A 24882-nucleotide genomic window follows, 5' to 3' on the forward strand; every position below is an offset into this window, starting at 1 on the left:
AGCATTTGGGAGCAAGTGATTAACTATAATTTTCTCCCATACTTTACCAGATTTTTGTTCCCACCAGACAGATTGGAGAGAAAAATCTGTAGGTGTGTACCAAGCTTAAGCCCCAATAGTCACATACACACCTGTATGCAACTATATAATCAGGCCCACTATGGGCCTAATTCAGACCAGATCGCACAGCCCATTTTGGGCCTGATTCCGTACCACTCACTAAGCAGCTAGTGCCATAAAACGCTGGGCTCTCCCCCGCCCGCCTGCTCTGGGGTGTGAAACTCGCCACTCCTGTCGTTCACTCCTGGGGTCTACACATGCGCAAATACGCTCATGCGCAGAGCCCCCCACCATCGGAACTGAGCCAACTTCAAACCCGTCCAATTCAAGCAGAATCAGGCCCTTTGTTTGCTTATGGACAAATCCATGTGCACTGCAGGTGGGGCAGATGTAACATATACAGAGAGAGTTGGATTAGGGCGAGGTGTGTTCAAACTGAAATGAAAATTTCAGTGTAAAAATAAAGCAGGCAGTAGTTACCCTGCACAGAAACAAAATAACCCCTTCTGCACATGTTACATCTGCCCGGGGCCGTGTAAGGCTTATTAGCACCCTAGGAAAAACTTCAACCTACTGCACCCCCCCCCCCCCTTCCATACTGCCACCAATAACCATATTCCAACCCTGCAAGGCATACTTGCCTAACATTACAGAATGGCAGGGAAGCTCCCAAAAATCAGTACAAGGAGGAGGGGGCAGCAAAGTAGGGAAGTACGCCTCAAATGAAAGTATGGAGGTGAGGTCTTAGATTTTCCATAGCTGCCTGCATTAAGTACAAGGATCCCCATAGATATATTTGATTTTTGATAGACAGACTTGGTGGCGCTCCCCCAGAACCTGGCGCCCTAGGCAGCTGCCTAAAGCTGCCTAAAGCTGCCTAATGGTAGAGCCGGCCCTGCATCATGATCTGCCCCACTTGCAGTGCACATGATTTTGTCCAATAGAAAACCAAATGTGCTGTGTGATCAGAACTGAATTAGGCCCTATATTTGTTATTAATCCATCAGCAACAACACAACTCATAAAATAAAAATCACTTTTGTTGAATAAAGGTGCTTTAGAACGTCATGGTGGCATGGAATATTATGGGGCATATTAAAATGAATGCAAGGTTTTTGCCGCAAACAAAATGCACAAATTTTCCAAATCTCACGCTGTTTGATTTTTTTTCAATCGGACAACGTGAGATTTGTAAAAATAAGCTTTTCTGGCAAAACTCAAAGGAAGTTTTTGTTTTTTAAACATTGTACCTACAAACTTCAAATAAAAGATATTTTAATTGGAGATTTGTTTTATTTTTCTAAAATTCAAATAGTACTGTAGTTAAAATGGGTGCCGCATAACGTTCCGGCGGTCAGTATACTGACATCAGAATGCTGACTGTTTAAAAATGCCCAACAGTCGGGATCACGACTAACAGGGACTAGTCTCCCTTATGAGGATTCAGAACCTCCATAGAGGGAGAATAGAACCTGTAGCGAGCCAATGAGGCCACAGCATGGTGAGTGCAGCGAGCCCACAAGGGCCCACCTCCCCAGTTGGAGTACCGGCAGTTGGAATTCTGATGTCAGTATACTGACTATTGGAATGCCGAGTGACAAGCCGGCATACCACATCTCTTGAAAGCTACTGACCATTCTTATTCATTTTTTTCTCTTTTATTTAAGTTACTTAGGGCCTTATTTTGGTTCATTCTTTCTGACAAAATCCTTCTTAGATGGATAAAACCATGTGCACTGCAAGGGGGGCAGATGTAACGTGCAGAGAGAATTAGATTTGGGTGAGTGATTTTGTTTCTGTGCAGGGAAAATACTGACTGCTTTATTTTTACACTGCAATATAGATCTCACTTTGAAGTAAAACCCCACCCAAATCTAATTCTCTCTGCACAAGTAACACCTGCCCCACCTGCAGTGCACATGGTTTTGCCCATCTAAGAAGGATTTTGTCAGAAAGAATGAACCAAAATAAGGCCCTTAGTGCATGTTGGTTATTTAATGTTTATCCATATTCTGAAGAGTTTTATATTTTTTGAGACACTTATTGTTTTCATATTCACAATGAAATACATGATTATCTGGATATCACATTTATAAGCATTAGTTTTAAGAATTATTTTACAAAAAATTAAGAATATATTTATTTAGAGCACCATTTTGTAATTATGTTTTCTTTATTTATCACAAGTTACATATCTTAAAAAAATTATAATTTGGTGATATCACGTTGATCTATGGAATGTACAGCACTCATCTCTAAAGTAGTACACATGGTAAACACTGCTTGTGTTTCTAGGTGCCCTACTTATGGCCATCCGTCTTTGTGGAATGAATTCTGAAGAGACCATGACATTGACCAAAGAAATGGTGGCCTCAGGTTGCGTGCTCACATGGCCAGAGGAATGGAGTGGTTGGTTGGTGGACAAACATTCTACAGGAGGAGTCGGAGACAAAGTCAGTCTGCCCCTGGCACCAGCACTTGCTGCCTGTGGTTGCAAGGTATTAGATTATTGGCACATGGGTTTACTCACTGTGTAACTAGTCACCATTCTCTGCTGTGTTCTGCTCTCACCCTAACAGTAACTTACCCATAGTTAAAAGCCAATAATAATTAAAGTCTAAACTGGAAAAGAGGAAAACATGCAGAAACTGTAAACAGCAGAAAGCAGAGGCTTTGCTTTTAAAACAATTCCATGTTAAATTTCATGGCATAATCAGTAAACATGCACTTTTACTGTATTTATATGATTCCCAAGTATTGATTGGGCCAGTGGTTCCCAAACTGCCATGGCAAATAATGTGATTGGCAAAACCAGGGCTGGTGGCTGTCAATCATAAAATTTGTGGACAAGCAGAAGCACAACCCTGTCCGCCAGCACATACCTGAACCAAAGGATAATGGACAAGCCTAATTCACTTCACTAAATATTTTTTTCTGAATAGGAAACTTTTGACATAGTGGTGCATTGAAAACAATGCTGATACTCTAGAACGCCAAGATTCAAAAAGTTTGGGCATCACTGGCTTAAACCGAGTACCTACTAAACAATAAACCAGCCGATTTTGGTACAAAAAATCCTCCAGATTGTTTCATTTTCTTATCATCTTGCAGTGCAGGCAGATCTGAAGATATCATTAATGGTTTCGTTAAAATCCTCTAGTGTGCACGCACTAGCTACATATAAATACCTGTTAAGGACTGACTTAGGTCATTTGAAAGATTGCACAGTGTGGGCCTGATTCTGGTTCATGTGCTCCCATGTGAATTCGCAGGAGCGCAATGTTTTTCTTTTGCGCATGTGCATTTCTGTGAATGTGCATGAACCGAGTGATCGCCGGGGGCACGGACACAACAGTGCGGGCAGCAGGCGTGGAGCGGCAGGCCAGGGATGCGTCCATGGGAACGCTCAGTGTTTCATGGGCGTTCCCATTAAAAAGCGCTGAGCATTCTCATGATAATGAGGCGGGGGGTGGGCAGCTGACATCACCAGATGTCAGCTGTCCACCCTGTCCTCGTACAGTACACACGCAAATTTAAGACACCTGAGAGTGTCTTAGTTTTACATGTACTCACCACATCATTCAATGATCGTCAACCATCAAATTATGTGGGTCCCACCCCCTAGGCTGCGAATGGATGTTTATGCAAAACATCCATTCACAGCCGTGCAGGCGAATTCGCCCTGCAAAGGGGGGGAGGCAGCAAAGCGAGCAGCAGACGGGCTCAAGAAGACACACAGTGCTGCAAACTTCGCAGCGCTGCATGCCAACCAGAATAACCTCCTGTGTGTATATATGCACTATATCATTAGTTCTGCAGGTCAATGGAAATCGGGATTGCGGAGTTTGCACAGCATCTAGTGTGTACGCAACTTTAGGATATAACAAGATGGATGTCTTCCTTCGACATGCAAATAGCAATTTACTTTCTTTTCTTGTCACTGTGACTTATATAATAGACATGTTTAAAGTTCAGATTCTTAAGACGTATAAATAATACGTATAAATAAATAATAAATACTGGATATTAAATCTGGATAAATACTGGATCTCAAACCTCATCCCAAACATGATTCTAATTAGGTTTGATAGAAGTTTTCTAGCAGCTGAAAAAGCAATCAGACATATCATTGTGATGGAGCTCTCACTGGTTAAATGAATGTTGTCTGCGTATTGTCCAACAAAAAAACAAAACATAGACCTGTTACATATTTGTCAAATTATTTTTCTATTCACAACTATGTTCTCTTTGTGTAAGGTCCCAATGATCAGTGGACGAGGTCTGGGGCATACTGGGGGAACGCTGGACAAGCTGGAGTCAGTTCCAGGATTCAGCTCACAGCAGAGCCCTGAGCAGGTATGAGGGGATCATGTGACCGATTGAGCATTCTCTAAACAGAACAAATTCTTAGCAGTAGGAGTAAAGGGGAGTTCTATTGAAGATGGGATGTTGCCCATAGCAACCAATCAGATTCTATCTACAGATGGAGCAGCTCCCAATGGAGCTGCTCCTGGCGATATAATCGCCATTTGCTGGCTCGCACCAGCCGTCGGAGGGGGCATGCGCATGAGATGCACGCACACCCTGTTCCGGCAGAACCATCCGCTGCTGGTCCCCTGCAACTCCCCACAGCCCTCACCAGCTGCCCCCAATCCCTGCACCGTCTGCCTGAAGCGGAGATGGGCAGGGAAGCCACTCCCCGCTGCCTTGCTGATGTGCGAGAGAGTTAGGGTTACCACCTCTCCGGGATTACTCAGGCCCTTCCGGTAATTAAGACCGGCGTCTGGAGTCCGGAGGGGTGGCATTCACCGACTATACAAGGTATAGCTAGATGCCTATTCCTGGACATTGTATGGTCTGGAAACGCCAACCTTAAGGTGGGACCACCTTGAAAAAGACTTCCCATAAGTCGAAACGCGTTGGTGGGGTGCCACTACTACTGAAGTTTTGTTTGTTACCGAGTTGCCCCCCCATACCAGCAGAACCGTGAGTGTGCTTCCCGTGCTTTCATCTGGCCACTTTTGTGTTTTCTGGTTTTTGTAGTCCATCTGGCACCGGTTTTTATGTTATTGTTTTATAATAAAAAGGAAAAAACATTTTTTTATTGAATGGAGTTGGAGAATTTTTTTGCATACCATATATATTACTTTTTGGTGTTGCATGTTAGGAAGTCTGTTATTACAATTTTTTTTTTTCTTTTTTCTTCTATTTTCTTGGAGCCATCACTCTAAACTCCTCTACATCTGTGCACTCCTGACTAATTTATTTTTAAAATTGGGTGCTCTTTTGTATATAAATAGTTTTTTGGGGGGGTTAATGCTTTCTAAAATGGGGCCCATAGACCCCGCGTTGGGCAGAAAAGTTTGTAATGAGCGCCCATTCTGCTTTGTTGTTTGTTCCATTACTCCGTGGGATACTCTCCCTTGTTTCTAATAGTGTTTAGCGGTCAATATTGTCGACCACTTCTCTTGCGTGTTTAATCCCCTTCTCTTTGTACCCACTTCTAGTAAATTTATTTTCTAATTGGTCTGCTGGTATCTTGTACATTTCTTCCTCAGTGCGATTACGTTTTATTCTCTTAGTTGGCTTGTGATCACTTGCTTGTGTTCACATTTTGAATTAGATCATTGTTCAGTACAAAACAACATTAAAATCCATCACATGTACAGACATTAATATAAAGTTAATTTATTAAATTACTAGACACTAAGGATGTCACATGAACACTTGCATAATAATGGTAATAATCAGTGAATAAATATAGATAATATAATAATAATAATATAGGCAGCCTGTTCAGTAAGATTATATTGATGGTAATAGTGTTGACATTCATAATGAATATTGATCTTACTAAAAGATAAGCACTTTTTCTGGAAAATTCTTAAATAAAGTTTAAAAAAAAAAAAAGATAAGCACTTTATATCTCTAGCTATTTTTTAATACTTTTTGTACTTTTTTTATTTTATTTTTTTAAATGTTATTCTACCTACTGTTATAGATGGTAATAACCCATCACAGCCTTACAGGTGTTTTAATATAAACCCCTCTATATCTTTTTCCTCTTAAATTTGCATGTTGTAGAAATAAACTTTCTGTTTATTCCATATTCAATACAGTCTCCTGGCGTATGACATTTTAGTCGCTGAACCCCCCTATTCCTTACTGCACATACTTTTTACCCATACAGCACATTACCACGGCTGTAATATTTAGTGGATAGCTGACACCCTACACAAATAAGGGATTGTCAATACGACCACATGTTTATTGATTAATTTATTATTTAGAGATTTCAGGCTACATATTGGCATTTCTTTCCATACACACATAAGTATAGATTTGTGTTTTTTATTACTACACAAGCATACCTCCCAACTGTCACGCTTTCCGCGGGAACGTCCCGATATTCGGGGAAGTTCCCGCGTCCTGCCCGGGGCCGCCATTGTCCCGCGGTGGGGGGGACAGTTGGGAGCCCCCCCAGCTTGCCGAGAATAGACGCTGTGCGCATGCGCACAGCATCTATTCAGCGCCGACGAGCGGCGAAAACGGGGCGTGGCCGGAGTTCGCGCCACCCCGTGAGGCCACGCCCCATTTTCTTGAGGCCACGCCCCCTTTTTGCATACCATATATATTACTTTTTGGTGTTGCATGTTAGGAAGTCTGTTATTACAATTTTTTTTTCTATTTTCTTGGAGCCATCACTCTAAACTCCTCTACATCTGTGCACTCCTGACTAATTTATTTTTAAAATTGGGTGCTCTTTTGTATATAAATAGTTTTTTGGGGGGATAATGCTTCCTAAAATGGGGCCCATAGACCCCGCGTTGGGCAGAAAAGTTTGTAATGAGCGCCCATTCTGCTTTCTGCTTTGTTGTTTGTTCCATTACTCCGTGGGATACTCTCCCTTGTTTCTAATAGTGTTTAGCGGTCAATATTGTCGACCACTTCTCTTGCGTGTTTAATCCCCTTCTCTTTGTACCCACTTCTAGTAAATTTATTTTCTAATTGGTCTGCTGGTATCTTGTACATTTCTTCCTCAGTGCGATTACGTTTTATTCTCTTAGTTGGCTTGTGTTCACATTTTGAATTAGATCATTGTTCAGTACAAAACAACGTTAAAATCCATCACATGTACAGACATTAATATAAAGTTAATTTATTAAATTACTAGTCACTAAGGATGTCACATGAACACTTGCATAATAATGGTAATAATCAGTGAATAAATATAGATAATATAATAATAATAATAATAATAATAATAATAATAATAATAATAATAATAATAATAATAATATAGGCAGCCTGTTCAGTAAGATTATATTGATGGTAATAGTGTCAACATTCATAATGAATATTGATCTCACTAAAAGATAAGCACTTTTTCTGGAAAATTCTTAAATAAAGTTGAAATAATAAAAAAAAAAGATAAGCACTTTATATCTCTGGCTATTTTTTAATACTTTTTGTACTTTTTTTATTTTATTTTTTTAAATGTTATTCTACCTACTGTTATAGATGGTAATAACCCATCACAGCCTTACAGGTGTTTTAATATAAACCCTTCTATATCTTTTTCCTCTTATATTTGCATGTTGTAAAAATAAACTTTCTGTTTATTCCATATTCAATACAGTCTCCTGGCGTATGACATTTCAGTCGCTGAACCCCTATTCCTTACTGCACATACTTTTTACCCATACAGCACATTACCACGGCTGTAATATTTAGTGGATAGCTGACACCCTACACAAATAAGGGATTGTCAATACGACCACATGTTTATTGATTAATTTATTATTTATAGATTTCAGGCTACATATTGGCATTTCTTTCCACACACACATAAGTATAGATTTGTGTTTTTTATTACGACACAAGTGGCACCCTGCATCCATTTTCTACAAGAATATTAACATCTACTACTTTACACAGATTTTTGTATTGTTTTTGCAGATGCTGCAAATCCTTCACTCTGTTGGTTGCTGTATTGTTGGACAGTCTGCAGACCTAGTACCAGCTGATAAGATATTTTATGAGATGCGTGATGTGACAGGAACTGTGGACAGTCTGCCTCTGATTACAGGTAGCATCATATGCTCTGAATCTAGCAGTTACCTTTCATGCTGACTCTCTCTATAGGGGATTGGTGTGTGTGTTATATGTTATTTTTATCATTACTCTCCTCAAACTACCAATATTGGACAGATGATATTGTGGTGAAGGCCAGGTATAGACTTAAGGCCCCCATACACTATGCGATTTTGGGACGATTTCATCCGATTTCGTCACTTTGTGCCGATAATCGGGTGAAATCGGCCCAAAATCGTAGGTGTGTGATATCTGATCCGATCCGATGCGCGGTCCCATGCGCATCGGACCGGATCAGGGAGGTCGGACGGTCTGTACATACGATCACGTCCGACCTCCCTGTATGCATATGCCTGCCACCTGACAGGCATATGCATGCAGACACCGGGGGAGCAGTGGGGCGGGCAGCGGGTCCCTGAGCGCCGGCGAGTGCTGCTGACTGACCTGGCCGGGCAGTGTACTTACACATAGCAGCAGCGGGGACAGGCAGCGCAGTGGCGGCTATTATATTTTTAAAATACTTGTCAAATGACCGGCCGCTCTCTGATTGGCTGAGAGCTCTCCGGCCAATCAGAGAGCGGCCGGTCATTTGACAAGTATTTTAAAAATCTAATAGCTGCCACTACGCGTCCCATCCCCGCTGCTGCTATGTGTAAGTACACTGCCTGGCCAGGTCAGCAGCGCTCACCGCACCCGCCGCCGGCCCCCACCACCGCCGCCGCTGCTGCCAGCCCCCACTACTGCCGCTGCTCGCCCCCACTACTCCTCACCGCCCTGCAGCTCCCCGGGTTTTTTTTTACATGGGATAAATCGCATGCGATTTATCCCATGTAAAAAATGGCACATCAAGTGCCAAAATGTATGTGAGCCTCCCGGGGAGCTGCCGGGCGGCTCGCAGGTAAATTGGGTCCGACTTGTCCCTAGGACAAGTCGGCCTAATGTATGGGGGCCTTAAGGCCCTTCAGATCTGATCACAGTACAAATTCGTTCTCAAAATGGGTAAAACCATGTGCACTTCAGGTTGGGCAGATGTAATGTGGTACGGTCAGGATCTGATCTTTATCCGGGGTATTGAAGAGGCAACAGTCGGGTTGAGATTTAAAAAACAAGTGTATTTTATTACTTCTAATCAGCAAACGTAAATATAACACGCTTGGCCTACGATATGCTGCTCCCACGGGGCCAGTGGTGTAAATCATGGGAATCAATAGTAACACTTACTAGCATTTACATAGCAACTATACACTACCTAGCACACTTTGGCGTGAATCAGCGTTTAAACATATATTGGAATACAATAGATAAAACTTACGCAGGTAAATGACATCAGGGTTACTCTGGACGTCTCCAGGTAAATACTAACTTACTCTACTACACCATGTAAGGACTAGTACCGGTATCTAATTACTGTCCTGGACCCGAATCTATGACTCGGCCTGTTCACAGGGATTAAAGTACAACTTTCCGGGGAAGCGGTCCCTAAAGGAGGACCCCGGCCTTCCTACGGATCAGTAGCCTGGGGGGTACTTGCCCCGGCCTTCCTACGGATCAATAGCCTGGGTCTCACTTGCTGCAGGCCTTCCTACGGATAAATAGCCTAGGGAGTACCTAGGCCCAGATATGGGGTAAATCTGTAAAATGCAGGGTATTATTCAGTCTGGCCACAAGGTGGCACTGTTCCCTCACAAATCAATGGGTCTATTAGGCTGGGTGTTCTGATGTATGGGACCTGGTGAAGTTAGCAAGCCTCAAATGGGTGCCCGCAGTGGTTAACGGTCCCGGTTGAATCTCCATCCCTCTCTGCCATAGGGGCTACATGGAAGGGGCAACCAGCAACAATGGTCTGTCCCTCTGGCAGGGAATTGAGTCCCAGGTACAACAGTTCTGCAGGGAATAGCTGTGGTGACACCCTTCTAGGGTCACAAAGGTCAATATGGGGGTGCTCTACCTGTGGGGCGATTCCCCTGGTTGTCTCCCTCCTCTCATTCCTGCAGGCAGATGCTGGATGCCTGTCCCCTTGGTGTGCCCTGCTCTGGTGCTGCTCCCCAGGGAGATGGCGTCCGAGTGCCTCCTTCCTCCCTCTCTGCCGCTCCCTGTAGTGGATCTCTGCAGCGGATGGCCAGTTAATCAGCGCCCCCTTGGCTGTGTGCGGAGCGACAGGCACTTGGCTCCCACACCCTCCGGGCTGCCGCTGACTTCACCCCCGCCCGCTGGTTATTGTGAGCGGCTCTGCATCCCGCCGCTGCTACTGGGTTAGACCGCGGGGCTCCACACGCCTCCGCTCTGGTCTCAGCCCGTCTCCGCTTCCTTCACCTCCCCCTGCTTCCTTCTTCCTCCGTCTTCGCGCCAGACCTCTCTGGCCAATCCCCGACCGGCTTCCTCTCCCTTGGCCTGCTGGGTAAGTCCAGCTCCTGTCCCTCAGCGTCAGCGCCGTGAGGGGGATTAACCCCTTCCCTGCTGGCAAGTTAACCCTTGCGGGTTTCCTTAGTGGCAACCGCTGCAGGGTGCCACAGTAACATCTATAGAAAGAGTTAGATTTGTGTGAGTTATTTTGTTTCTGTGCAGGGTAAATACTGGCCACATTATTTTTACACTGCAATTTAGATTTCAGTTTCAACACTCTACACACCTGCACTGCACATGGTTTTGCCCATTTTGAGAACAAATGTGTACTGCGATCAGATCTGAATAAAGGCCTGCACTCCAGCCCCCTAAAGTTTATAATAGTTTTTTTTACCATTATGGAGCATATTCATCATGTTAATAATCAGGGTCTGTGACTGAGAGGTGGCTAGTAACGCAAGCAAAATTGGTCCATTCAGTGGGTGTATTATGGCAGTCATAAGTATAGGCTTCACAGTGTGAGGCATAATGTGTAATGGGCATCATGGATTGTGGCATGATGTGTATTGGGCATCAAGGAGAGTGGCATAATGTGTAATGGGTATCACGGTGTGAGGCATAATGTGTAATGGACATCACAGTGTGTAGCATCATGTGGCATTGGGGGAAATTTACTAAAGGAAATTTGTAAAAAAAGAGGTGTATTTGTATCCAGAAATACACTTATTTTTGACTTTTACTATACCGAAAATACGGCAATTCGTAGTCGTATTGATGTGCTATCAATACAAATACGAATTGCCATATTTTCGGGATAGTAAAAGTCAAAAATAAGTGTATTTCTGGATACAAATACACCTATTTTTTACAAATTTCCTTTAGTAAATTTCCCCCATAATGTGGCATAATGTGTCTTGGGCATCACGTTGTGAGGCATAATGTGTAATGGGCATCATGGTGTGTGGCATAATCTGTAATGGGCATCACAGTGTGAGGCATAATGTGTAATGGGCATCACGTATGTGGCATAATGTTTAATGTGCATCACAGTGTGTGGCATAATGTGTAATGGGCATCACAGTGTCAGGCATTATGTGTAATGGGCATCATGGTGTGTAGCATAATGTGTAACGAGCATCACAGTGTGAGGCAAAATTTGTAATGGGCATTACAGTGTGGCATAATGTGTAACAATACAACCTCCCCTCCTCCTCGCAGGCAGCCCACCATCTCCATGCAGCAGTGAGAACTGCTGCAGGCATCTTTTAATCTGGTGTGGTTTGGTGCCTGCACACACCATGGGCACAGATAGCAAGGGCACAGATTGTACCTCAAGAGCCCGGTAAGGCGATATTTCCTGTTATTAGATGCAGGTCCAGGTCTGGGACTCCTTCTCTGTCAGGGCCCAGGACTCCAGGCCCCACTGCTTTTTCTTCGAGCGGGCTTACTAGTTACACATACTTAGCTTTTGGAGGGGCTACTGCCAGGTCTGGAGGATGCACTCAAGTGCTGGAACATAAACTTTCTGATGCATTTTTGGTTGTTTAAATATTGTAGTCAGATCGCTGTCCTTGTTGTTACATTGTTTGCTTGCAGCTTCAGTGATGAGTAAGAAGGTGGCTGAGAGCCTTTCTGGGCTGATCCTTGATGTAAAATTTGGTGATGCCGCTCAAAGTCCAACCATAATAGAAGCAAAGCTCCTGGCACAAAGTCTTGTAAGTTTATTTTCATAATCTACCACATCATAAACGTATTAATTATTTATCTGATTGTATTACATGACTATGGGCACTTTCAGCTATAAACAGTGGCACCTCAAGGAGGGAGCCGGCACACTCCTCTGGCTAAACAGGGGGGAGGGAGGTGCCTCAACAGCTCCTCCCTGTGAATCATTGAACAAACAAGCTTGCAGCAGGGACCTCCAACCTCTATGTCTGTCTGATTTACCCAGTTTGTTTTTTCAGTGTTGGAGGGGAGGCCTGGGCGCAAGAACCCGGGATGAAACGCACAAGGAGTGGAGCATGCCCAAATAGCTACAGGCCTACCTGTACCTATAAATATAGTATTATTCCAGTTACTTGCAACTCTTTCTATAGGTTAGTGTTGGGGTTTCCCTTGGAATTCCAACCATCGCTATTATCACCAATATGGATAGTCCCATTGGCCGGTGTGTGGGAAACAGCCTGGAGGTAATAGAAGCACTGGAATGCTTGGAGGGAGCAGGACACGATGACCTCAGAGAACTAGTAACACGTACAGGTCAGTATACAGGGATACAAAATAATTTATACATACTCTTATTTTCATGTTACCATGGACCAGCATCTCTGAGGAATGTTCACAGATTTTTCTTTTATGGTCATGTTTGAATGTTTTTAACCTGCACATACAATCTCTAGTTTCATGTAGTATTGTATATATTTGTGAATAGTTTTTTTAGATTTTCTTTTAACGTTTTTATCATATTGACTTTGTAGATAATAATATTAGTTAAAGGCTTCAGAGAGGCCCCTATATTTTCTTGACATGTTGTACTGTATATGGCAGTCCTGGCCAACCAGTTGTTATGAAACTACATGTCCCAGCATGCCATGCCACAGTTGTAGCTGGGAAATGTAATATTACAACAGCTGGAGAGCCACAGGTTGACTGGGCCTGGTATATGGCATATGTAATAGGTAATATGTAATAGGTAATTAAGTCAGTCGTCGCCGGGCTCCAGCTCTGAACTGAGCACCTGGCCTGACCTCCATTGCCTCTAATGAGCTCAAGCCTCTGCATAACAGCCAGTATATGAGAGGAGCGTGCAATGCTTAGCAGCGCTACTGCAGAATCTCAGTGAAAGGAGGACGCAGAGCTTGCTGCCAGTGTAAGGCTGGTTTCACACTGTCCGGCTCCTGCCGGACGGTGAAATCCCGCATGGCTTAAAAGCCGTGCCGTCCCTGCAGTGTGTAATGGACAGCTATGTGTCCATTCACACAGGACGGCCACGGCACGGCTACTGGGTAGCAGCCGGATCTTTCCACTGCAGTGTCCGGCTGCCGTGCCATGGCCGTCCCGTCCTCACAGGTCAGTGTGTGCTGAGGGCGATGGGGGCCTTTCACACACACTGGTCATTTGGTGTCCGGTTTTAGCTCTCCACCGCCCCCAAACTGACGTCACTGCAGTTTTTACCCTCAAATTTGCACAGCACTGGCTCACAGAGCCGGTGCATGTGAAAGAGACAACTGTCAGGCAAAAAGCCGGACAAAATGTGTCCGGCTTTTTGCCTTCCGGACAAAACCGGAGTGTGTGAAACCAGCCTAAGGCAAAGCACCCGCCTCCTGACAGCCCTGCAGCCTGTCACCCGCTAATGCTGACATCAGACAGACAGCAACTTTATGTCTCTTCAGATAGCAGGGGGCAAAGATAGTACATCAAGAGCCCAGTAAGGCCATTTTTCATGTTATCAGTTGCAGGTCCAGGTCCGGGCCCCCTTCTCTGTCAGGAAGTCTCTGAGGGGGGACTCTGTCACAGTCACCCCTCTGATGGCTGACCTGGTCATGGGGTTGTCACTGGGTTGTCACTAGGTGCAGCTGACTGTGTGTGTATGTTTGGAACTACGTTTATGTGCATATGTGGCTGTGTGTGTGTGTATATATGTATATGTGGCTGTGTGTATGTGTACATATGTGGCTGTGTATGTGTGTGCGTGTGTGTGTGCATATGTGGCTGTGCATGTGTGTGTGTTTGTGCATATGTGCTGTGTGTGGATATTAAGATGGGTAACGCATACCCGGGACCTGCCGCACAAAAGGTTGGGCATGCCCTCGACCAGAGGGGGCGTGGCCTAGCGGTGCTACTCCCTGGTTTACATCACTTTGGGGGCATGTCCAGCACTCCCCTAGCAGCTGGGTAGCCCCCAGCTCCCTACTAGCATTCCTTCCCTCCCTGCACTGAAGAGATGGCACGCGTATGCGCACACCATCACTTTATTAGGGTTGGCCATCGGTGCTATTGTCATCGGTGATTGCCTTCGATGGTGATAGTGCAAATGGTCACTGATAGTTGCATACTATGTGATTTATAATGTTACTTATCATTGGCCATTGCTTTTCTTTTACTGATTGGCCTCTGGGCCAATCAGAACCTGGGGGCATGGCTTCACAGGTGTTGGGGGTTGACTCCATGTCCTAGCTCTTTGGGGAAAAATAAAAAATAAAGTTTTGGTTATGCTGAGCCATAGATGGAGGGAAACCATCTGGTTCTCCCATATTGATGGCAAATCTAGGATCTCTATCATCTATATGGGTTACTGGGGTCTCAATACGATGGGGAATAGAGGGTTCTCCGCAGGAGACAAGCACATATAACTTTCTTCAGAATGGGTGCACTGGCTCCTTCCCTTTATGTCCATACCCACAAGCCAGTTTAGAAAAATGTGCCCTCAGGAGAGGATGCACACTCCTGGAGCTCCAGAGAGTTTTTTTTTCAGTTTACTTTATTTTATTATTTTGGGTCTGTTTGGAGTAAACAGCATTCCTGTTTCGTGGGAAGCCGGGGTAGGGTCAGTCATCGTCCTCTTCAGGTGTAGAGCTGTTGCCTGCTGCAGGACCACTGTCCTGTGTGGGTGCTTGTCACCGCAGGCATTGCGCTAAAGTGAGCACACCCCAGCATGCCGCACACCCCTGGCCCTAGTCCGAAGATATCTGTGGTGAGTGTTACCTGGGGACCCGTTAGAGGAGGTCCCATGTTTATTGTGTGGCAAAATGAGGGTGGCGGTGATGGTGGTGTCCCTGCACAGGGACCGCGCAGCCCCCCACTCAAACTGGGTGTTACCGTGCTGCCACTGGGCTACCAGGGCATGTGAACTGTGAAAACACTGTTACAGTAAAAGACACCAGTATAAATATTAGTAATAGTATTATTAGTAATTACAGGGGTCGGGGCTTTCTCAGAGTGGGACCAGAGCTCTGTGGGTGCATTTTTCCGGTTTCCTGCTTCTCCCTGCATGCTGAAATCACCTTGACTTAGCACAAGGCACTCCTAAGCAGTGTGGTGGATGAAGGGAACCCTTAGCAGCAGAGACAGCAAATGAAAAGCGCTAAGTAATGCTCCTTGAGTGTTCTAGCCCTGTTTACACATACTTTTATATATATATATAGATATATATCTATATCTATAGCAAGTACGTTGATAGGCACTCCAGAAGCAGATGAACAATGACCGTGGTGCAGCACTGAGGGTTTCAAGATAGAAGCGTGGTGAAGTGGCACTCGGGCGGATTTGTCAAAAGAAGTCAGACTACACCTGTGTAGTCTGACTTCTTTTGACAAATCCGCCCGAGTGCCACTTCACCACGCTTCTATCTATATCTATATAGGGGTCAGTCCAGGATGAAGGCTGGATAAGCCGAAACGGGCTCCGTTGACTGCCATATTGGTGACTATGCTCCATTAATCTGAAACCCATGTCTTGTTGTACCTGCGTATTCCATCAGTTGCAGTTGTACCCCAGTACTATATACTAACTAATGTCAGGTGACATATGAAATAAAAACTTTTAAAGTTTCATCAGGAGTGCTGCCTCTCATATCCTTTGGATATTCTGTTTCTCTACAAATTCTTCAGGCTAAATCTGCACCGGCTATATCAGAAAATTGTAATGAGTGCTTACTTCCCCAAGGTTTCTCTATATATATAGATATATATATGTATATATATATATATATATATATACATATAGATAAATAAAGAATTATAAAGATATATATATATATATATATATATATAGTCCAAATGCTGCCCAGCACTCTGCGCAATCAAATTACAGCTTCTGCGGTGTCCTGTCCTCCCAAACAGGAAACATAAAGAACCAAGGATGCTGGACGGCACTCGCATTCACAACAAAAGCAGTCAGTCAAATAACAGTCTACACACGGAGGTGCAGTCGACGTTTCGGGTCTCTGACCCTTTATCAAGACAGGATAAAGGGTCAGAGACCCGAAACGTCGACTGCACCTCCGTGTGTAGACTCTAATTTGACTGACTGCTTTTGTTGTGAATGCGAGTGCCGTCCAGCATCCTTGGTTCTTTATATATATATATATATATATATATATATATATATATCTGATATATAAATAAACATATATATATATATTTGTGGTACAAGATCGCACTCCATTCAGTGTAAAAACAACTGCCAGGGTGATGTCCAGAACTTTGTGGGAAGTTCATGAATATAAACATTAGAAAGGACTCACTCTCCAGACTTATTGGTTATGCAAGTAAAATCAGCTGTGTATTTTTAAATTTCAAATGCAGCAGAAATAAAGTTAATACTCAACGTTAGCGTTTCAGTCCTAACAGGACCTTCTTCAGGAGTTAGACAATAAGTACATCCATGATAGGGTGAAGCACAGCTTGGACCACACAACAGGTTCCTACGTGTGGTCCACACTGTGCTTCACCCTATCATGGATGTACTTGTTGTCTAACTCCTGAAGAAGGTCCTGTTAGGACTGAAACGCTAACGTTGAGTATTAACTTTATTTCTGCTGCATTTGAAATGTAAAAATGCACAGCTGATTTTACTTGCATAACCAATAAGTCTTGAGCGTGAGTCCTTTCTACTGTTTATATATATATATATAACAGTCCTTTCTACTGTTTATATATATATATAGAGTGGACCCTCTGTGGACCCAAATTACACATAAACAATTTGGAATTGAGAGCTAAGTACTATGCTCTTCTGCAAGCTTATTCTCTGCTTAAGGGCCAAGCGATACAGATCCAGTCGGACATCACGAAAATGGTTGCCTATATCAACAGTCAAGGAGGAACAAAAAGCAAAGCATGCATGAGAGAAATAACCAAGATTCTCTATTGGGCGGAACATCATGCAAGGGCGATCTCAGACATTTTTATCCCGGGAGTGGACAACTGGGAAGCGGAGTTTCTCAGTCGACACAAACTCCACCCCGGAGAATGGGGCTTGAATCCCCAAGCGTTTGCTCACATTGCGGATCTGTGGGGAACCCCACAGATGGATCTCATGGCATCCAGATTACAGCAATAAGGTAGACAGATATTGTTCAAGGATCAGGGATCCTCAGGCAGAGGCGGTGGATGCCGTAACAACAACTTGGTCGAACGATCTGGTGTACCTTTTCCCTCCAATCCGCTTGCTCGCAAAGGTCTTAAAGAAAATTCAAAGTCAAAGATTATAGGCAATTCTGGTGGCACCAGACTGGCCTCGAAGGGCATGGTACGTAGTTCTTCAGACCATGATAGTCCAAGATCCTTGGAGTCTACCTCTCAGAAAAGACCTACTCTTACAAGGCCCATTAGTCTACCAGGATGTAGGGTGGCTTCATTTAAGGGCCTGGAGGTTTAGCGGCAGATTTTAGCCCAGAAAGGTCTACATACCTCAGTAATCTCTACCATGACACAGGCTAGGAAACTGGTGACTGTGTCCCACAATAATCATATTTGGAGAAAATACGTTGCCTGGTGTGAAAAGGAGAAGTTTCCACTGGGGGATTGTAAACTGGACTGCTTCCTACAGTTTATGCAGGCAGGTTTGGAAGTGGGCCTATGTCTGGGATCCTTAAAGGTTCAGATCTCGGCCCTGTCCATATTCTTCCAGAAGAAGTCGGCGGTTTTGCCTGAAGTCCAGACATTTCTCCAATGGGTTCTGCGTATTCAACCCCCCTTTGTGCCATCTACGGCACCCTGGGACTTGGACGTGATATTGACATTCTACAGTCATCCTGGTTTGAGCCTCTGGAAACGACTGAGGTGAAGTACCTCAAGGGGAAAACTGTGGTATTATTGGCTCTGGCTTTGGCTAGAAGGGTGCCCGAATTGGGAGCATGGGTTGTGCAAGAGCCTGGAGCTTAGAACGCATCAGCAGTTTCTGCCAAAGGTGGTTGCAGTATTTCATCTGAACCAACCCATTGTGGTTCCTTTGAATACTGCTCATCTTGGGATTCCTGAATCCTTGGATGTTATTCAAACTCTTAAGGCAGATTGTCTTTTTGTGCTATACGATGCATAGAAGAAGGGTTGCCCAGCTTCAACTATACAACAAGCTTATGGGGCAGTAAAATTGCCCATAACGGCCTCGTTGAAGGCTCATACTACAAGAGCGGTGGGCTCATCTAGAGTGGCTGCTCAGGGTGTTTCAGCTTTGCAGCTCTGCAGAGCTGCATGGTCAGGTCAACATACCTTTGTAAAATTTTACAAGTTTGACACCCTGGCCAAAGAGGATACCCAGTTTGGGCAGGCGGTGCTGCAGCAGTCTCCGTACATTCCCACCCGTTCTGGAAGCTTTGGGACATCCCCATCATATTGAGACCCCAGTATCCCATATGGATGATAGAGAAAATAGGATTTTAATTACCTACCGATAAATCCTTTTCTCATAGTCCATATGGGATACTGGGTGCTCTCCTCAGTGCAGAGTTCTTCTGCATCTAATCGTCACTGAACTGTTTAGTGATGTTGTTACCTTTTCTCACATATGTTCATCCTCCTTCGGGCACAGTTTTACCTCAACCGGCTTGTGGGTGAGGACATAGAGGGGAGGAGCCAGTACACCCATTCTGAAGAAAGTTATATGTGCCTGTCCTGCAGAGAACCCTCTATTCCCCATCGTTTTGAGACCCCAGTATCCCATATGGACTACGAGAAAAGGATTTACCGGTAGGTAATTAAAATCCTATTTTACATCGGTCATAAACCATCATTGATATTGACTAATCAATGGTAATCTCTACTCTTAAGCAGTGATCTGCAGTGGGTCACAGTGTCCCCCTTCTCCACAGTGTCAGCCATACCCCCCTTTCACTATTTTCACATACTATTTATTTGGGCAGTCATTTCCCAGTGCTGCTCCTGCTGATCTATGTTCTCCCTTCTCCATAGGCAGTGACAGCCGGTGTCCTCCTCAGTCAATCACGGCGCTACCTGCTGCTAAGAGCACTGAGTCTCGGACACAAAGGGGGAGCACCAATCAGTATTAGCACAGCACTTCCCCTCTGGGGAGCACAGTGCAGTGCGGAAGGGACGCGCTGTGACCGGGAGAGTCAAAGGCCTAGGTGTGTGCCAGTGGAGATGCACTGTAGGCAAGGCACCACTGGCACACATCTAGTTACGGAGGGGATACGGTCATTGGGTCACCAGCATGATGGTCGACAAGCATTAGGTCGACATGCATTTAGGTTGACATGACTTAAGGTCGACATGCAGGAAGGTCGACATGACTTAAGGTCGACATGGGTTAGGTCAACAGGGTCATTAGGTCAACATGTTCATTAGGTCGACATGTTTTTTTTTTACTGATTTTTGAGCCAAAATGTGCCGACAGGCAGCATTTCATGCCCTACCATCCACTAGGGCAGGGCTGGGCAATTGCGGCCCTCCAGATGTTGATGAACTACACATCCCAGCATGCCTTGCATCAGTTTCAGCATGGCCACATAGCAAAACTAATGCAAAGCATCCTGGGATGTGTAGTTCATCAACATCTGGAGGGCCGCAATTGCCCAGCCCTGCACTAGGGCCTGGTGGGAGAATAAAATAGTGTGCCAAGCGTAGCTACGCATCATGGCCAAATTATGGCGAGTGGATGCGGTGCTACGTTTTGGTGTCCATGCCAACACGGCATGTGCCGACAGGTGGTATTTCATGGCCTACCATCCACTAGGGCATGGTTTTGACATATCGGTAAAAAGAAAAAAAGAAAAAACGTCGACTTTTTCAATGTCAACCTTACCCATGTTGACTCAATTACCCTGTTGACCGTATCCATGTTGACCTAATGACCCTGTCGACCTAAAGTCATGTTGACCTTCCTGCATGTCTACCTTAATTAATGCCGACCTAATGGTGTCGACCTAATGCTTGTCGACCGTAATGCTGGTGACCTAATGATCCATACCTGTTACGGACATGTAGTGTATGGTGCATGCATCAGTACATTGCTATCTAGCTATATGGTATTTGTTTTCCCTGTCTCCAGGTGGCTTTCTACTCTGGCTTTGTGGTCATGCTGTCTCTGAAAAACAAGGGGCTGAGAAAATCGCAAAAGTGTTGGATGATGGGACTGCTCTACAATGTTTCCGAAAGATGATGGCAGCTCAGGGGGTACAGCCTGAAATAGCCAGGTCTCTGAGCTCCAGCTGTACCGAGTTCAGGAAAGCATCACACTTAGAAGAACTGATGGTTCAGAGAACAGGTTAGCAAGTTTGTCTGTGTCTGCCTACAGTAGGCATTAGCCATTGAGGGCTGATGTTGGGAATGTCTATCCTACAGTATTTGTATATAGTACAGGGGTGCCAGCATGTACATAAATGTATTGCATTATACTGTATGATTGTGACAGTATAAGAATAGCTCCAGCAAACAATCAATGTTCTTTGTCAGTTTGTGCAATCTTGTGTAACATGTCAATCATTTTACAGTATACATCATCTAACAAAACTGACAACATATAAAAATACTGCCTTCTAATTATTTTATAGATTTATTTTAAAATGTTTAAAATAGATTATTTACCAGCTATAGATAAATAAAAATGTTGACTCCTAGTTAATAAACATTTCTTATAGCCGAGATCTATTCACAGTATCTAGATGAGACATTGAGGGAAATGTACTAAGAAGGCTGATTACGGCCGATCCGTATACGAATGGGTACAGGATCGTCCGTGATCAGCCCAAAAATAGGAATGGAGAATACAGCTAATTTACAAAGCTGATGTATTCTCCAGATTCGTATTTTCCAATGGTGAAGTCATTTGTATTCGGCTCGAATTTACCGGCAGCCAAGTACGTACGAACCACCAGCATTGTGCAGATCAGTCAGATCTATGCGGTGCTTCTCAGTGTAAAAGAAAGGTAAATAAAATAAAGAAAGAAACAGTGTGCAGTCCCCATGCTTGGCTATAACCGGCCCCGAGCTGTTTGAGCCGGTCCTAGTTAAAGAAATACAGGGGGAATCTGGAGTTGGGCCTGCTGGTTCTTGTAGGTCCACAACAGAACCAATACCTAAATAAAACACACACACACCATAATAAAGTATAACATTAACCACTTGAGGTGTATGCCCGGAAATTTTCCAGGCTTAGCTGCGCTGCCGCAGTGGGCGTACCACTATTTAGTAGATGCGCGCCAGTGGTGCCTCCAGCAGAGCACCTTTAGGGGTCCCCCCTCCGTCACCCCCCCCCCTCCTGTCGCCCCACCCCCCCTCTGCTCCGGCGATCATATGCGGAGTTCCCCCGCCACTATCGCCATACTGCAGGGCGGCTCGGGTGGACTCGGAGTTCAGGCGCCCAAGTCCTTCCGAGCCGTTGCGAACATCTCCGAGCCTGCCGCCTGTGTGGTCAATGATGACTGACTGGCGGCTGGGGCAGTGGCGGCAGGGGAGCTTCGACGTACCAACGCTGGAGCAGAGGTGAGGGGGTGTGGGGGGGGCTTCCTATGATTAGTGGTGGGTTTTGCTGGGACAGGACAAAAACTCACACCACACCATCTGTTTCTTTATAGGTACCGTGGAGTTGATTAAGGCCAGACCAATTGCCGAAATCCTGAATACACTTGGAGCTGGGAGAAGAAAAGCAACAGATGTCATTAACCACAGCATTGGGGCCGAAGTTCTTGTGAGAGTGGGGCAGCATGTAGAGAGAGGTAGGACACATTTTCCTAAACTACCCTAAGTTTATTAGAGGGTCAGTTATAGTAGGATTTAAATGCATGTACTGTACATTTGTGATCTTAGTAGTCCATGACTTCTAAAAGGAATATCTTACAAATGAGTAATACTTGTTGTACATGCTTTATACACTCCGGGCCTTATTCTGGTCCATTTGAACGGGCCAGAATATTCCCAGTTGCTCAGATGGTGGACGTATGTGCAGGGTAATTTCTGTGCATGTGCATATGCCGGGTGCGTGCAGCCATGGTGAACAGGGTGTTCGGTAGGCACACTCACCCAAGTGTGCGGGCGTGGGGCGGCGGGCCAGGCCATATGCATATGGGAACACCCAGTGTTTCATGGGCGTTCTCATGCAAACGTCTCAATGACGCAGGTGAGGGGGGGGGGGGGGCAGCTGACATCAACAGATGTTGGTCCTCATATATGTAAGTGACTTTAGAGTCACTTTTATATGTGTGCACCTTCGCCATCATTCGATGGTCGCCAATCATTGAATGATGTGGGTGGGTCCCACTATGCTGCAAATGGATGTTACAGTGTAACATCCATTCTCAGGCCCTGCGAGGGAATTGCCCTTGCGAATGGTGGGGTTTGGTGGATTTGGAAGGCTGCAAATTTGCAGCCTTGCTAATCAACCAGAATAACCCCTTCAGTGTACTACTTTATCAGGCATCGCATAGGAGCCTCCTTGTGACAGTAGAACTGAGTTACGCGGAGCATGGATTCAACAAGGTGCTCAGTACTTTGCTTAGAGATTTGGGGGAAAGAGATAAAGCGGATAGAGATAAAGTATCAGCTTCTGCCATATCAGAAGTTGTGTTACAAAAATGACAGGAGCTGATTGGTTGGTACTTTATCTCAGACCTTCCTGAGATCTGGTGACTGTGGATACTATTGGCCTACACACCACCCCTTATCATTTCCATGAAACAAGCCTGCGGTAACTCATGCTTTCTGACAAGGTGCATCATCCTTCTGGATGCATCCATTAGAACAGCGGTTCCCAACCTGAGGTATGTGTTCCCCTGGGGGGGTACGCAGCAGACCGTTTGGGGGTACTTGAAAATAATATTGGTAATGATGGGAGATGAGGAAGAAGTCTCCCGATGGCGGAAGAAGTCTCCCGTTGCTGTGGAGGTGAACCACGTTGTGTAATTTCCAGCACTATCTGCAGCATCATCCGCATCTCCTCATGCTATTGCCCGACCAGCAATCCACTGGGACCTATCAATGCTGACCTCATACATCAGCGTTCATCTGCTCCATGCCGACATGGGTGGAGAAAGCAGCGGCACTAATCTTACAGGCATTATCAGGAACCCCAGACAACCAGCGGCTAGACACATAGGGACCCTATTCCTGACCACACAATACTCCACTTCACTAGCAAGTACTGTGGATAGTCCAAATTGAGAGGAGGAGGTACTTATAAATGAAAAGCCTCATCGTGGGGTATGGGAGAGTAAAAATGTTGGGAACCGCTGGATTAGAAGATAGGTACACTGGCTATAAAAAGATCCACATCATCATCATGAGCTCTGGTAGAATGTGGAATGTCAGCATTACTGAACTAGCATTAACCCCTTGAGTTTTGCTGGGGCAGGACAAACCTACCAGGGCCAGCCACAGTCAGCAATGACATAGGCGGCAGGCTCGGGGATGTTCGCGGCAGCTCGGGAGGACTCGGACACCTGAGTGCTCCCGAGTCCCCCCGAGCCACGCCGACGATACCCGAGCCTGACGCCGACATCACTGCTGCTGTAAAATGAGTGACGGTTGGGTCAGGGGAGCTCCGGCGTATGACCGGAGCAAAGGTGATGGGTGGGACTGCACCTATTCTATATTAGTGGTATGCCCGGAAATTATCCGGAACAGCCCTCTGCGGGCATACCACCCAAGGGGTTAAGGGGCTAACGTGTGCAGAGACAATATTCTTCATACCTATGAAGCAGCACTGCCAGTATGAACCATTGGAAAAAGGAAGAAGTTATGGATTAAAAGTAAATTCTTCCCCCACTATCTGCATTTTGCAACAGTAATTGACATTTGTCTGACTAGCAACCTTTTCCAATATTGGTGAGCATTTGCACACTGTAGCCTTTCCTTTTCTTAGCTGGCAGTAGTGGCACTCAGTATAGTCTTCTGCTGTAGCCCCTTCAATTCATGGTGCAACATGTTACTTAGAGTGACCACTAAATGTATATGTGTAATTATGATGTCATTCATGTCGTTTGCTCTTCTGATGCAGAAGTAAAGCAATTACAGTACTTACTTGCAATTTCTAATCCCCCCCCCCCCCTCCCACAGGAACACCGTGGATCAGGATTCATTATGACAACCCTCTTCTTCAGGACAACCACAGACAGACAATTCAGAATGCTCTTTGTATTGCAGATTGTCCTGTTTTTACACCTCCATCTCTTATCAGGGATGTCATCCATTCCCTAGGAAGTAAAGAAGAGTTTGGTGCCCTAATCTGTAAAGTTGGGGAAATCATCTGAGAACATATACTTCATATTTTATCCTATGTAAAGGATGAAAAGTGAAAGTGAATATGTCATTTTTAAAAGTAATACTTAACATATTAAGACAATGTAGAATATTTTAAAAGTAATTATACATTTGCTTGCAACTGTGCATTATCAGTACTTTGCAATTTGCCATAAATATATATTGACACACA

General features: G+C 44.8%; 1 protein-coding gene across 2 annotated transcripts in view; it reads left to right on the forward strand.

Moving 5' to 3' along the window:
• The window catches only part of TYMP (thymidine phosphorylase), a 62983-nt gene extending 38101 nt beyond the window's left edge, over positions 1-24882 (forward strand). For both annotated transcript variants that reach the window (XM_083183211.1, XM_083183212.1), the window contains 8 exons: positions 2356-2558; positions 4318-4416; positions 8020-8149; positions 12094-12212; positions 12594-12756; positions 20506-20721; positions 22031-22171; positions 24507-24882. In XM_083183211.1, the coding sequence (XP_083039337.1) occupies positions 2356-2558; positions 4318-4416; positions 8020-8149; positions 12094-12212; positions 12594-12756; positions 20506-20721; positions 22031-22171; positions 24507-24700 (1265 nt within the window). In that variant the 3' untranslated portion in view covers positions 24701-24882. The remainder of the gene's footprint in view (positions 1-2355; positions 2559-4317; positions 4417-8019; positions 8150-12093; positions 12213-12593; positions 12757-20505; positions 20722-22030; positions 22172-24506) is intronic.

This window comes from Crinia signifera, chromosome 4 (genome assembly GCF_055691185.1).
Source record: "Crinia signifera chromosome 4, ASM5569118v1, whole genome shotgun sequence".
Taxonomy (NCBI): domain Eukaryota; kingdom Metazoa; phylum Chordata; class Amphibia; order Anura; family Myobatrachidae; genus Crinia; species Crinia signifera.